Source organism: Micropterus dolomieu, linkage group LG14 (assembly GCF_021292245.1).
Source record: "Micropterus dolomieu isolate WLL.071019.BEF.003 ecotype Adirondacks linkage group LG14, ASM2129224v1, whole genome shotgun sequence".
Lineage (NCBI taxonomy): Eukaryota > Metazoa > Chordata > Actinopteri > Centrarchiformes > Centrarchidae > Micropterus > Micropterus dolomieu.
In genome coordinates, this window is record NC_060163.1 from 21741182 (window position 1) to 21756959 (window position 15778).

Below are 15778 nucleotides of genomic sequence, written 5' to 3' on the forward strand. Positions count from 1 at the left end.
TACAATTAATTGAGAGTATTTCATTGGATAACTAATATGGCAATCAACTGACAACGAGTCAGAACTTTCTGTACATCAGATACTGATGCAACAATAATAATAGGCCTCACAATCAAATTCAGTACAGTAATGCTGTACAGATACATTACACAACCATTAGACAACAGATTACTCAATAAATACACATTAATTCAAGCGTTTATATTTATTGTGCTTCTTTTAATGTAACAGTGTGGTTTGAGTTGGTTTTCAGCATCAGGTCTGCACCCTCAGTGGTTTAGACACAGACTATCATAGACAAACCAACATTAACAGCACAGCAGAACAAAATTTTAAAGCAGATGAAACTCAGATGTTACTGATGACATTTGGGAGATATAAAATAAACAAAACAATCTATTGGCTTTTACTAATTCTCTTTGCTGCATCCAGGATGGAAGAAAGATCAGCTTTGTCTCCAAATTCCTTCTCCCTCTGCTCCAGTAGTATACCCTGAGTAAGAAGGGAGACATCAGTGCTTTTTAGGAGAACATTTACATAATTTCTTCTCATTCTAAGACTATAAACTTTAAACAATAAAGGCACAAATCAGTATGAGAGTATGAATTGCAAATATGAACTTACCTTTTTTCAATGACATACAAGCCACCAAGAATGAAACCTTCTCCATTTTTGTTGCCCTGGTAACCCTTCTTCTGAGCATGGACCAGGTTTCGTAGAACACCCAGACGAACAAGACCAAGACCCAGTCCCATTCTTCTGTATTTAGGGCCATAGAAAACCTGCTGCAAAAGGAAGGAAAAAGGGAAGAGCAGAGGAAAAAAACTGAGAGGAGAAAAACGTTACCGTTAATGAAGCTAGTCAAACCCTGTGTACAAATACCTTGTGATCCACAAGGATCTCCCCATTAAAGTACGGTCTGAAGTTCTGGACCTCGGTGCCAATGTCCTCCTTCACCACAGCGTACAGACGGACCCCGAGCTCATCCAGCTGGGGTTTCAGAGAGGACAGCGCTGCGGCCTCCTGAGGAGAGATGAAACAGACAATAACAGTCTGTTCACATCTGAAGGTGTGATACTTTAAAACATCAAATCAAAGTGTTAAGTGATAAGTACTATGAACAAAATAGACCATGTTTAAGAAAATAAATACCCTGTCTTAGGGGTTCCCAAACTTGGAGTTGAGACACTGTATTTGAGTATTACAAACCATTGTGTAGTGTTTTGGCGTCCGTTAAGTCTTAAAACTCATTAATCTGGACTTCCTGGATAATATTTTATTTTCCCACTGATATCTTAAAGAACACACCCCGCCCCACACTGTTTTAACGCTTAGCTGTTTTTGGCTAATGATAAAAGGGAAGACAGAAACATTTTGTAACACACAATTTTGTCTATTTTTATACTTTGAATGCCTTCCTGTTTTTACAGTCCCTTAAAATTAAACAATCTTGGGGGGAAATTGGCTAAACTGCTCACAACTCATGTCCGGACTAAACCCACAACCTCCGACAAGAGATCACTTTTAAAGCCAACAAGCCAAAAACGTTGGATATAAAAAATATACTGTATGTGCAAATGTTACACAGAGAACCATTACATTATGAGAAATAATAATTGTTGCATTGCATTCTATGATAACAACAGGGTCACAATTGTTGCTGTCACACTGGGTATTTGAATACTGCTAAGTCTGGGTTTTGTCAAACATATACAGTATTGTTGGTTGTTTTTTTTATACAAATCCTGAACATTAGACACAGTGATACACCCATGATTTGCCACAACTCAAAAACAGAGGAGGAAATATAAGAGACAGATGTATCCTGTTTTTAAGTTTTAGCTTCTCTACAGCTGCTAAAATATCCAAAAGTGTTTTCATGTGACACATAAAAGTGCATCATTTCAGTTAGAGCAGCCCCAGTGGACAATACTGAATATATCTAAAACTCCTGAAGCAAGAATCCTAATGTGTATTATATCACACTCACAAATGCAAACACATGCATACTGTACTTTACCTCTCTGCACAAGGCTCACCCAGGGCGCCTCACAGCCAGAATCACTGCTCCGCTTCTCTCCCACAAAAGTTGACCTTTCACTGTCTTACCATCTGTAGAATCACACAAAGCACATGAATATGATTTCTCTTTCTTGAAAGTCCTTGAGGTTACTAGCATAGCATTGTGTTAAATTATACAGAGCTAATGTGTTTTGTCTACAACAACTGTATTTCTGTTGACTTACGGGATTGTGAACTTTGCATATAAAAAATAGTATAGCATAAACTGAGAAAATCCCACTGCAAATAACTGTTTGGTAGCTGTCAATCATATCACATGGCTTTCATCAGCAGAGTGAGTTTAACTGAGAACTTTAAAAATGTTTTGAGCTCACATGAACAACATTTACAGTTCCCCAACAACTGGGCAAAAAGATCATTTGATATAAGCACCAGAACAGCTACTGAGTGGACCATGTGGTGACATTGGTCACACAAGGTCAAGAATTAAATTTGGCCTACAGTATTTATAATATATATTTTATTTCCATTTTGTTCACCTCCTGTTGTTGTCTGAAGATCAGTAGCACCCAGTTCCTCCAGAGAGGCCGGTGCTGACTTCGTTAGGAATAAGTCAGTGTTGGCGAGGGCCACTACAACCATCAGTGTGGCCACAAATGCCAAAGCCCCATACCACATGTTAAACAGCTCCCCCTCCAGGATGAAAGTCATAGCTGGAAGACCAGTGAAAATGAATTATCTTTAAGATTCATAAAATCAGTAGCATAATGCACTTCTTCTATTAAGCAAAGTAAAGGGCACAGAATATTTGAGGATGTAGAGTTACGGAAACCCCCATGATGGTTGGCCGTTTTCAGTGGACCTTAAAGTGAGATTTTACCAACGGGTGTTTCCAAGATCCAGAATGAACTTTCAATCTCACCATCAAACCATCTAAGGGATGTTAGCAAATTGTTTATTTGAAGGACCACACCCTTCATGTGGGTTATTTACCTTATCAGCTGTACTGTAGCTGCCATTACAGTATTTCACTCCCCCCCCATGGAGGAATAAACATGCTGTAAACTAGACCATAACAGATAAATGCCACTACTGTTGGAACCTACTTTAAAAAAATATATATATAAATTTAATGCATGCACAGCTAAAGCAGGCAAAATATAAGTACCAAATACATCCTGCAGTAAAGCCTGAGTTTACTTCTAGATTGTAGAATTTTAGAACAAAAAGGAATACCAACCGGTTTCTATTGTTGTTTCAGATGTACAAAACAGTGACAGCTGAAGTTAATTCATGCTGAAAACACAAAACTCCAAAATGTTGTCCAAACTGTACTTCTGGTCTCCTTACTGCACCCGCACCAAAAAAGGGCTGGTTTTGAGTGGATGGGATCGAGTTCTCATACTAAAAAAAGCCCCCACAGGATGTTTGCTCTGAACAGTCCCACCCGTCACCCAGGAAAATTAAGAACTTTTAGCTTAGGAAGTCCCACTTTCTGAGTGATGAAGTGAATAAAAACAAAACTGTAGAGCACAAAGCCGTGTTTTATTGGTCAAAGTTCTCTTGGGTCCCAAGATAATGCAGCAGTATCACAGAGTAACACTGGAAACTCAGTGTTAGACATCAGGTCTGCTTTCTCTTGAGTTTAAAGACAGACCATCATTAACACACTCAAGAGTCTTTTACTACGCAGTCATACTGCTAAAAGCATCCAGGTTTTCCCGAGACCAGTATGTCAAACTCACAGTTGTGCACTTTAACATTCCTTTTCTCATACATAACCAGATCCTCTACACTGCAATTCAAACATTTTCAACATATATCATTCATATAGTGGTATGGTTCTTTCTTGCTCTGAAAGGCATTAGTTTGTCAAGGTGATTAACTGGTCAAGAACATGGGTTTAAACAGATATGAGCTTCTTATTCACCAGAGTTCATACAAAGCATTACTGCTCTAAAGACATGAGTTCTCCTGATATTCTTCTGGCAGCTCGGATGACATCTCCAATGTTGACTTTATCTCCAAATTCAATCTCTCTGTGCTCCAGAAGTATACCCTTTAGAACAGGAAAAGTTAAAAGGTCAAACATATGAAACAGTTCCAAGTATGCTGTTTTACTCCTGATGTGATATGTCAACTTGACCATGGAAATTACCTGCTGGCCTTGTCCAATGACGAAGACCCCACCAAGGACAAAGCCCTCTCCCAAAACATTTCCCATGAAGCCATTCTTAAAGGCCCTCAGGCCGTTCATCCACACCCCAACACGCAGGAATGCCAGGAGACCCATCTTCCGCTCGCGAGGTCCATAAAAACGCCTCTGCAACGCAAGCAAACCAACCAAAAGCCTTGAATCCTTCATGGAAAACTAAACTGATTTGCTCCACATCCTGAATAACTTCAGTGTTTACAGAAACTGGCTTGAAGATTGGTTCTGACCAGACAATATACCAATTCATTTCAGGAGAAAAAAATATTCCACCTTTTCATCCAAGAAAATCTCCCCCTTGAAGTACTGTCGGAAGCTCTGGACCTCGGTGCCGACATCCTCCTTCACCACAGCGTACAGAGGGACCCCAAGCTCATCAAGCTGGGGTTTCAGAGAGGACAGCGCTGCGGCCTCCTGCCGCCAATTAGGATAGAAAAGTGGTCAAACAGTGAACAAAAACTTCACCGTTTTGTTTTTATCTGCCACTGCATGTACTACGAATATAAAAAAGGCACTATGTCATCAACTGGTAAATAAATTAGGCTTTGTGAAAATAGTTGGTTTACATCATTTAAAAAAGTTTATATATAAAAAGAAGTTTATACAGTGGTTGCGTTATCAAGCTGTAATCGTAACATGTATTGCACCTAAAACGAGGACAAAGGAATAGGCATCACTTATGATTAGCATTTTCTTAACTGATAAATTGTACTTATATTGTTTTTAACAGTGTGGGGACGTTTAAAAGCCTCCACAGACCCTCTGGTTAATGGACCAGTCATTACAAATTCATGCTATGCAGCAAGTGGAGATCCCATACTTCCCATAGACAGGAAGGTAAATGTTATATGATGCATAAGACAGATACGATAGGAGAGAGATAACGTGGAGTGTATGGTCTGAATATTTCACTCAATATAAACACAGCAGTCTACGGAAGACATTGTGTAATGTCTTTACCATGATGGAAAATAAGAGTAAAAGGGATCTTAAGGGGGTAAAAATCTCTTTCCATTAAGTCAAATTATTTCAGAAAAAAAGTAGGACTAACAATTACAACTGTGACTGCCCTGTCATACACTGGACATACTGTCACTTACCTCTCTGCACAAAAATCATCCAGGTCTCCGCACTGCCATGATGACGGCTCCAGACCCCTCCCACAGAGATCTGGCTTTCACGGTCCTTGTTTCTGAGTGAATATGAGGCAAAAGGGTGAAATAGTTGAGCAATAGACTAATCGCAGATCGCTTTGCAGCTAAACAATCTCATTTCAAAACCCATAAGTTAATAAATACAAACTTCTTCGGTGGATAGAGGTCGGACCTACCTCCTTTCAAAGTTTTGAGCTCAGTCTCCTCCAAATGCTTGAGAGTGGCCTTCAGCGGGGGTGTCAGAAATATATCAGTAAAAAAATTCATGACACCAGTTATGACGCCGCCGACTACAGCCACAACGTTAGTTGCGAGTCCCATTGTCCTCGCGCTTTTCTTTTTGTTTTAATTTAATGCATCTTTGCTCCTACCATCGGAGAAACAGCTCCTCTGTGACCACACCAGCGGCTACAAGCCCTTTTAAATTCAAATCAGAAGGCTTGATCACGCGCAGCTGTGTTTGATCAGTGACGCCTTCTCTGGTCTGCAGCGTGAATACAACTGCAGATACTGAAGAATCAAATACAAATCGTTGGCCTTCCTCTTTAAGTTGGTTCAAAGGTCACTGGAGGATAAAATATGCACAGTCACTCGACAAAAACATGAGACGTGGCAGCAATAACGATGCACATTTACACAATAAGCACAGTGTTGCAATCTGCTACATAATTCCCACAATTTGGTGGATTTATTAGAGCTGAATAAAAAAAGATTGACTTGTGCTGGATGTGGCCTATGTTGTAGGAAGTAAGTCGCATGAACTACCACTACTGCATAGCCTGCTGTATAATAGAGTTTAATCAGACAGAAACACGTTTGGCACAGAGATACTTAAATAAATCCAACAAATAAATAATGAATGGTGATAAATGTTTATTTCTGCCAAACTACATGTATGCTGAGGCCATAAAATTATTTAAACTTCATATTGGATCAGTGGATTGCCAAACAACGTTGACTTGATCACGTTTGTTCTGCTTCTTTTTCTTCATCCTGAAAAGCAATACAAAGCTTAGTTAGAACTTATTCACCACTGAAAACCAGAACAACGATCTGAAGTACAAACAGAGATCAAGGACCTTTTGTTTGTGGGAGTGTTTCCTCATTTGAAATAGATCATAAATAATGTTTGTCATTTTCACTTCCTGCCAACTGGCCTACAAAGGGGTCTATGTTCTCCTGGACGTCTTCCATGTGAGGAGGAGCGATTTCAGGTTCCCCCTTGTGTCTCTCATTCAACACTGTCCCCTCTACTGTTACGTCACTGTCAACTGGAACCCAGCTATCCGCCCGTCTGTCTCCTGAGCTGAGGTGGTCAGGATAGTTCAGGTTAAGCATTAAACAGATGTGTATAGTATTGTACTGTCTTTAAGCAGCATCACCTCTGTGTGTTTAGAGTCAGGGGAACGAGGGCTTTGTTTGTCGTGTCGCTCCTCTGTTTTGTCTGTTTGTAAGTCATCAGCGTCTCGGCTGGGAGTCGAGCGTAATGCTTCAGTCTGCTGAGAGTATGTCGTGTCAGCTTGATCAACCACCTGCAGAGCATTTATGAGACAGAATATGTATTTTAACCATTTTAGTGTCACAGTGAAACATAAGCAGATGTCAGCTGCTCTCACAGTGTTTAACATGAACCTTTTCATTTGTTATAAATTAAATGTAATTCCTAAATCAGGCAGGAAAACAGTTGTATATCATGGTAATGTACGGATTCGGCCACAAAACGTCATCACCTTATCCTCATCTTGGTCAACTTTCACTTCTGTTTGGTTGGTGTTTCCTGTTTTCTCTTCTACATGATTGTCAGTTGGCTCCACCTCAGTTGTCTCTTCTGCTCCATCGCTCCTCGGCTCCACTTCGTTTTTTTCAATAGGCACTTCTGTGGACTCCTCTTTGACCTCAGTGCTGAGGGCTTCGGAGGGGGAAGAGCTACCGGCCTCCAAAGGATGTTTCTCTCCAAAGGGAAAGTCTGGATTGGACTCACTTGGATTATCTGTAACCTTCACCTGGCAGAAACACCATCTCCTTAAACCAGTTGAAATAATCTGTGGACTATTTCCGTACCATAGGAGGCAAGTCATGCATTAGAATAAGCAAACGACTTTGTCCCACAGCCCAAAAGACCTTAGCAATGGTCATGAATCAAACCCAAAGATCACAGGAAAACAAACTAAAGTAGTGATTGCAAAAGATTAGGGAGGCACCACCACCGGAAGCACACAATTTGCAATCTACTTATTATCACCTCCTGTTCAGTGTCCTTTTCCTGAGCTTCCGCTTGGTGTTCGTCTGTGCGCTGCTGGTTTTCGGGATCAGGGGTGTTTGGTTTCTCTTCAGTCATGGGTTTGTTGTCCTCAGCAGCTCCTGTTGTGGCTGGCATGGGTGCATCAGACCCTGTAGGCTCCTTCTCGGCCATCTGTTGATGTGGTGATGTTGATATGCTCTTGAAATATTTTGCTCAAAATGTCATGTAAAGTGTTTTTAAATATGTCTTTGCTTTTCTGAACCTTCTTCTCTTCTCCCTTCATCCGATGTTGCTCCTAGCTCTTGGTCTTTGCTTAAAATTAACTTAGCAAAAAAGGGGATTATTCAACTTCTAAAGGCTAAATGTTACAAAACAATGTCTGAATCTGACTTAACAGAGCAGCACAGACTCAAACTATGAATAAATGAAAACAACAGTGACATCTGTCCCTCCAGCAGAACAAGAAAACTGGATTAAAAGGAGGTTTTAGATGAACAGAGGTGTCAGTGACATCATCTCTGTGTAATCAGAGTTAGGGTTAAGTTAAAACACAAACTGAGAGCGTTACAGGGATTCTGTTACACAACATACTTTTTTAGACTCTTCCAGGGCCTCACTGAACTTTCGCTCCTCCTCCCTCAGCCTTTCCTGGTACAACGCCTCTTCTCTGGCTTTCGCCTGCTCCTGCTCCAGCTGTGCCAAATTGGCCTTTTTCTGCAAATAACAAAAGGGGTACAAAAACAAGGCTTGTGACTGAGAAAAAGGACCCCACAACACCTTTTTATGAACATTGGTGCCTGTAGTTTTAAGGCTTGTGAAGGGTTTTGCCCATAGATCTCATGGCATGCAGGGCTCTGTAGGAATTTCTGAATGTAAGCTAAAGGTACAAGGTTCCTGGGATTTTGTTGCCACGGACCCAATAAGCTTTATAGCTCTCAGCCTGAGGAGCTTAGGCTGTCTAAGTCTCCTCCATCCTTTACTGCAGTTCTCAAAACCTATTTGAAGATCAAGGCTTTGAGGTAGTAGTAGTAGCAGTAGAGGTAAAGGCAGAAGTAGCTTTAGTACTTGCAGTTTACTAGCTATCAATATTTCCTACAGCACTGTATTCAAAACATAACTTCTGATTAGGGAAGTGATTTTTCTATCCTGTAGCTAGTAGCAGGACATGGTTTTATTCAGATAAATTTCTAAATAAAAGAATCGCTACTACACTACAAGAATAGTCATTTAAAAGCCTTGCATTAAAACTTGTCTTAAGTGAAAGTATTTAAGTATTATTAAGAAAATGTGTTTATAGGTTTATACCTGCATGAATGTGTCTTTGACCACTTGGGTCAGTGGAAACACGCTGTATCAGCATAGGTCAAACTCAATTGCACGTTAATATACTTCTGGTGAGCTGATAACAATCACTCTCTTTTAAGCTCAGTTTTCTGAGAAAAATATCTGGATCTTTAGAAGCTAATATAGTCACTAGCTGTCAAATAAATCTGGAGTAAAAATATAAAATAACAGAAGTAGAAGATTAAAATAAAGTAGAAGTATCTCAGGCTTGTATTTAAGAACATTAGGCTGCATGTGTACTTGTTATTTTTAATTTGTAATGTTAAACTACATTTAAATACAGACTGAAAATGAAGGAAACCCATCCACCCATCCATCATCAACCGCTTATTCTGCGTACAGGTACAGTCTATGGTACAGGGTCTGGAGCTGGAGCCAATCCCAGCTGACATCGGGTGAAAGGCGGGGTACACCCTGGACAGGGGCCAATTAGTCATAAATATGAATTAGAAATACAAATAAGTCTCCCTGGTTTATACTGTAGAGGACATACAGCGCTTAATACACATCTGTTGTGTATTACTGCCCCCTGTTGTCAAGGAAACACCACAGCAGCGTACCTCCGTCTCGTATTTTACATTTGCGTTGTACTTGTACAGCCAGTGGGCGAGATACAGGATGGGGTTTACAGGGCGCTGCTCGGCCACTTCAGCGAGTCCCTCTGCCAGACATTTCCCCAGATGTCTTCTCAGATACTCAGAGTCCATGTTTTATTTTCCTGCGTGGATAATTTAAAAACACAGCTTAAATTTACTTTGTGACCATCAAACTTGAGCTAGGAACTTGAAAACAAACTGTCTCTTGCTCTTTTTGACGTTAATGTTTACTTCCACTGTAACAACTATGTTTACTGTGTATTATTTATGTCGCAAGTTAAATTTAATAATTCATTTATCACAGGACATCACCAAAACAAACCTTTTCCACCCAGCATCCGCATGTTGTTGTTGTGTCTCCGTGGTGACGGTGTCACGTCATTAATGCGCCCCTCATTCCCTTAAACTCGGTTCCTACCTCTTTTATACAGTATGGTTCCTACTACCGTTGATGCTCCAACTACTACTCGTACTGCTGCTATGGCTGATCATAATAATAATAAACACATAGTGATAGTTGTCTTGTAATTAGATGTTGATTAGTTTAAGCCTGAACTTTATTAATGCCCCACAGGGAATTTAAAAAATGCAGCTGTATGTAGCCTATAGGCCTATGCATATAAATAACTGTATATATATTGTTTTATTTTATTATATATAATTGTCCGTTAAAATCTGCGTGTGTACCATGAAGGGACTACAAACTTTCTACAACCTTGTGTTGTATAATGATAAATAAACTACCTTGTACCTTGGAAATTGAAGTGCAATTGAAGGGCAGCAAAAGTACAAGAATAGAATCACAGTAGCCTTATAGAAAGAATATAGCCTACTATATAGTCTGCATAATAGAATACAATATACATAGATTTCTATATTCATGTAGCCTAAATACATTATAAAATAAATAAATCAAACATAAATGACTAAAATGATAACAAGACTAAAGTAAATCATAATAAATAAAAAATAAAAAATAAAGTCAGGAGACAAGGAAATGCACTGGGACAGAGTTTTAGCAGAAAGCAGATTTAGGGTATTTATAGTCTGTCAGGAATAAAGTGCTGGGATGTCCCACAACTTTCTCCAGCTTAATGAAAACAAATCTTAAATCATTCTCAGGCCTTCAGCTGGAACAAAAGGCAGCTGCTTTTAACAAATATTAGAAGACAAGATCATATCAGTCCTGTTTGAGCCTTTCTTCACTGGTTATGTTGGTTTTAGAATTAATTTTAAGATTTTACTGATCACCTTTAAAGCACTTAATGGTTTACCTCGCAGTTGCTCATCTGCAGATCTTCAGGCAGGGCTCTGCTGCTGTTCTTAAGTCCAACTCAAGACTAAAGGTGACCAGACTTCTGCAGTCAGGGCTTCTCAGATCTTAAACTCCTTGCCTGAAGATCTGAGGCTGCAGAATCACTTTTCTGAAAATTTATCCTTTTAAAAAAGCGTTTTATTAATGCTAGCACACCGTTTTAATGACTTTCATTTTTATATTGTATTTTGTATTTTAAATGTCTGATTTTATTTTCTTCATCTCTTCATTCAGTCTTGAAATGTTTCAACCATGTAAACCACTTTGTATCTTTGCTTTGAAAAGTACTTTATTATTAACTTTGTCACAGCTCCTGAGGGGAAAGAAGAGTCTTGATGACTTTTTATTTTAGGTTGTAGAAGGACTAGTGCCATGATATGTTATATTGTATAACATGAAAACACTGAAAAGATATCCCAGAATTAACCCTTACAGAACCCCACTGTTATATGGAACATTTTAATATTAATTTATTTGTTAGTGACAAAGCCTAGGCCATATTCCTTGAATATTTAATGTCATTTTAAATGCACACTTTCCTGAATCCCAGACAGGTTGCTTACGTGTGAGAGGAGAACGCGGGGGAAATTTCAGCAGGCTCAGTTTCCAAGAAACAGATGACACCCAGTTAACATTTGTAATCACAGATATCATTTTCCTCGTATAATCATACTACACACCTTTCAGCCAAATATAGCCTTCACAACGACAGGAGGACTCACCCAATCAGACTGTGAGAAGTGCACTGATGCAGTCCTGTCTCTCTTGATACACAGGTTATTTAATCGAATCTATCCAAAATCTGCTTAGTTTGATCTTTGACAGCTGCACTCCAACATCAGTTATTTCTCTCACTTGTAACCCAAAACATTCTCACCCTGTACTATGACCTTAAGCCGTTTTTCGTCCTGTGAACAAGTCTAGGACCATGGTGTCAAGCTCCACTTTCATTAATCATAAGAGGGCATATGAAGCACTGCGATTTTAATATTGTGTCCACCGTTTTTGAAAATGTATTTTTTCTTCTAACAAGGAGAGATTAAGAGTTGCCAAAAAACAAAACATACTGATATAAGGACCAGGCTGAATAGAAAATTAAAAGTCATTAGCTGCCCTCTGGTGGTTGTATCTGCAACAAACCTTTGGGGGATACAATATAATTCTTTAATACTTCCAATTGCTTGTCAGGGAAGGCCAACAAACCATGGATTAATTGCTACTTTGATTAATTAGGCTTTTAGGACTGTTTCTTTTCTAATTATCTGTGCAAAGCACTTTTTTGTAGGCCTAAGATATATTTTTTACCCCGTTCATATAGACTTCACCAAAAACACAAGGAAGTTTTCATAATGTTTCATGTGCTGACAGAAAGAAAGGCTGTCCACATATTTCCACCTCATGTCCCTACACTTCTTTATGAAAAAACAAACAAACAAAACATCATCTGACAACCACAAAAAGTATTACAATCCTCACTTGTTAAAAATGTTAAAACCAGCTCTTCGGCTGCACTTACAAGAACAAAGCAGCTTTGTCAGTGTGTGTAAAGAGTTTAGGCAGTTACAACAATCTGTTGGTATAGCCTAATAGTTACTTTTTTTTTTAACATGGACAACCTGTAGGGTCCTTTATAGGGTTTCAAATGTGCACATACTATTGATATTGCACATTACATTATCTGCTGGCATTTTATTACTATTCGCCTAATTCACGTTCTGGGTACACTGCCTGGTTGCATGTTGTGTATGCTGTGTGCCTTGTGTAGCTACTTGTTTTGTTGTTGTTGGGTTTTTTTTAATACAAATAATCCCTGGTGAGATTAATAAAGTTGTTTGAACTTGAACTTGATCTTGGACTTTTCAACTGCACACACTCCAAAATACAACAAACAAGAACTGAAACATGGACAGATAAATGCCTAATATCAGTCTGTGCATGAGTTAACAATTAACATTAACATTATCAGTAGCCTAATTCATAAATAAATATAGCCTACACATTCCTCAACAAAAATATTAAGGTCTAAAGAAACATATCAAGAGCTCTCCAGTGCACACTAATAAAAGATTAGACCTAAGTGACAAATAACAGATAACAATCGTCATTATAACAATAACAATAGCCTATAAATACATTTTGTGATCTGCCTGAACAAATTATTTCTAAACCGGATCTTGTAGCAGGACCCCCGTTTTAGCGGTTCACTGAAACGCTGGCTTTACTTTTAGTAACAAAGTTGTAAATTCGCCTGCCCCTCGAAATGCGTGCAGGGGCGACCAGCTGTGTGGGAACGGGAAGCGGTTCCGCTGCTGAAGTGTCAAAGGTCTGATCTGATCCTACCTGGTGCAGCTCCTCCTGTTTCACTGCAGGACACCACTGCGTCAGCAACAGCTGTCCTGTAGCCCCGCGCTGACTGCCAGAAGGGGAGAATTACGTCCTCAGTGGAAGACTTCACGGGAGACTTGATTTTTTTTTTCAAGTTTCTTGGATTCAGGGGAAATATTTGATGTGCCTTGCAAGGTAAATGCAACCTGCCTTCTGTTGTCTGCCATGGGCCGTTGAGTTTATAAAAAAAATGCTTTCAGACTGCAGGTTGAAGATTTTTACTTACAGGTTTCTGAATGGCTTTGATGCTATCTTAAGTGGTCATGAGTTTGCTTGATGTGTATTACTTCCCTTTCTCTGGATGAAATGGACTTACTCAGCATCTTTCTGGTTTTAAGATAGCTGTGTTATAGTAGGGTATTTTGTGTGGGCTAATGGTTTAATTTTCCCTCCTTCTCATTTGGACTATGGTGAAACCTAACCAGCAGAACCACTGGCTGTTTGATTGTTTTTAAAGAGCAGTTTTCATTTAAAAGGTAGAAAAATATGTACACTGTAAAGGAAGCATGGTTGTTTTTCTTTGTGCTCAAAATAATTAGTTGCACAGCCAAAGAAATTAAATGCAAAGTGTGAGTTTTAATGTGAGCGCCTTTGTTCTAATAATAAGCATGGACCTGTAATTGAGCTTAGGTCAAATTTGGAATTGGTAGATTTATGGCTTCTCAGCAGGGTTTTTAAGTCCATCCTTATGAGCAAGGGTGTGGGTGTTTGCGTTGTGAAGGTGCACGCACATCCATAGGTGAACATGTGTTTTACTAGGTCTATTAGTATTATTAGGCTTTACAGAGAGGAAAGACTGCAGCATGAACATCATAACAGGCCCTTGTCTTCACCTGCCAGGTGAATATCTCTCTTGAGGCACATGCCTGTAATGTCTAGTGTGGACACTTTTCAACCTGCTCAATCCCCACTATGCCCTCTCCCTCAGAGCCAAAGTTTTATTTTTAGCCCATGTCTTCATGGCAGATGGGCGAGATACTGTGATGCTGTGGATGCTCATACCCCACCATTTCTCTGCAGTTAATCCATGTTCCCCATATCAGAGGTGTGGGACTACAGAGACAGCCTGGCTCCAGGCAGGCAAAGCAGAGCTTTGGACACAGTGGAAGACGTGGAGACTGATTTTCATATTAGATCATGCCAACAGTGCTTCTGCAACTCTTATGTAACAGGATACCCTCCGACAGTGGAGGGCCAGCAGTAGGCCCAATTTCAACATGGAAGGGGATAATCAGGTGGTGTTTTTAAGTTCTTAGAATGAGTTTTGTTTGCACATTGCATCATTTATCTTAAATATTTTAAATTTATAATCTCCTCTATGCTATATTCTCCACTGAGAATATTTGTGTCTTGTGGCAATAGATGGCATAAAATATAGTATATATAGTATATATAGTATATTATATATATTAATCATGCATAATGTGTACAGATGTATCTCTGTGGTCTTCCTCTGCCTGAGTTGTGTTTGTGTGTCTTGTATCACATGTTCTTGGACGCAGAAGGTGTCGGTTTTGAGTTTCTTTCACCAACTGAGCCCATGTGACTGCTTGGCTAGGCCTCTGTATTTTCCAGAGTATTCAAAAGGTGAAATAAGGTTAAAGATAAGTACTACTTTTCCCCCCCAAAATTTACCATCTAATTTCTTCATCATTTCTAATCTTATGTGTTCAACATAACGTTATGTTTCTTTCCCCGTCAGAATATTATGTGACAGATATAATGTTTTTTTGTTAACATTTTGTTTTAACCCGATGGTTTGAACATGAGCAGCTCCCTCGTAAATGTATGCGCTTTTTAAGGACTCGATTGGTGTTATGAATATGATAATAGCTCCCCCTGGGCCTTCACAGGCTGGATGGAATATTCTCATATCATTTGCCCATGTAATCTACTCAGATTTCTGTGCAGCTAGTGCAAACGCCAAATGGGTCAGTTTGAGACAATGAAATCTGTTTATAAGCGGTATTATACTACATCAAAGAACAACATTATTCCTAGTTACCTACCAAAAGTGAATATTTTATTTACAAATAACATTTATGGTTAATTCCAAACCAGCTTCATTCACTTTTTAAACCTTCTACTAGTTCAGATCTAAGACTATGCGACGGTTTATTAGTACCCTAAAGGCTCACATTCTGTCAGCAACATCATGTTATTATGCTGCCATTTTCCAGGAGACCAAGAGAGTTGTGGTGAAACATTTCCTGGGCCATGGTCATCCAGACACATTGTTTCGCTGCGTCCTCATAAAGGTCTGATTTTTAAATCAGTATGCCTATGTGTCTCCGTAAACCATCTGACCGTCCGACTGCACCAAGGTGATTACACTAGGTCTTCACAGCTCTTCGGTATGCAGCGACAGTGGCATACCATGAATGACAGCAGCTTTACTCTTAGCAGCAACATAATGCATGTAGGGATATTTTGCAACTACAGTCCAGTGTGCACACATTTGATAAAGACATCAAAATAAGAGTGACAGACTCCTAGAGCTTGACCTTG

At 39.4% G+C, this 15778-nt stretch overlaps 2 protein-coding genes and 1 pseudogene across 4 annotated transcripts; all 3 read right to left on the reverse strand.

The window, feature by feature from the left end:
* Window positions 1-190: 190 nt before the first annotated feature.
* On the reverse strand, window positions 191-3419 carry LOC123983224 (annotated as a pseudogene).
* Window positions 3420-3548: 129 nt separating this feature from the next.
* On the reverse strand, window positions 3549-5804 carry LOC123983225 (peroxiredoxin-like 2A). The gene is made up of 5 exons (XM_046069399.1): window positions 5565-5804; window positions 5335-5426; window positions 4508-4648; window positions 4181-4345; window positions 3549-4081 (listed from the first exon to the last, which is right to left on the reverse strand). Exons 1-5 carry the CDS (start codon window positions 5707-5709, stop codon window positions 3971-3973), a joined length of 654 nt encoding a protein of 217 aa, XP_045925355.1. The 5' UTR covers window positions 5710-5804; the 3' UTR covers window positions 3549-3970.
* Window positions 5805-6241: 437 nt separating this feature from the next.
* dydc2 (DPY30 domain containing 2) lies at window positions 6242-9959 on the reverse strand. 3 transcript variants are annotated; one of them, XR_006828154.1, is made up of 8 exons: window positions 9893-9959; window positions 9535-9692; window positions 8222-8344; window positions 7631-7801; window positions 7119-7391; window positions 6771-6920; window positions 6468-6694; window positions 6242-6381 (listed from the first exon to the last, which is right to left on the reverse strand). XR_006828154.1 is itself a non-coding variant. In XM_046069397.1 (7 exons), the coding sequence occupies exons 2-7, from the start codon at window positions 9679-9681 to the stop codon at window positions 6352-6354; spliced, it is 894 nt and encodes a 297-aa protein (XP_045925353.1). In that variant the 5' UTR covers window positions 9682-9692; window positions 9893-9959; the 3' UTR covers window positions 6242-6351. The 3 variants fall into 3 exon arrangements, 2 of the variants coding, with proteins under 2 accessions (XP_045925353.1, XP_045925354.1); XM_046069397.1 differs by lacking the exon at window positions 6468-6694; XM_046069398.1 differs by lacking the exons at window positions 6468-6694; window positions 6771-6920.
* Window positions 9960-15778: the final 5819 nt, after the last annotated feature.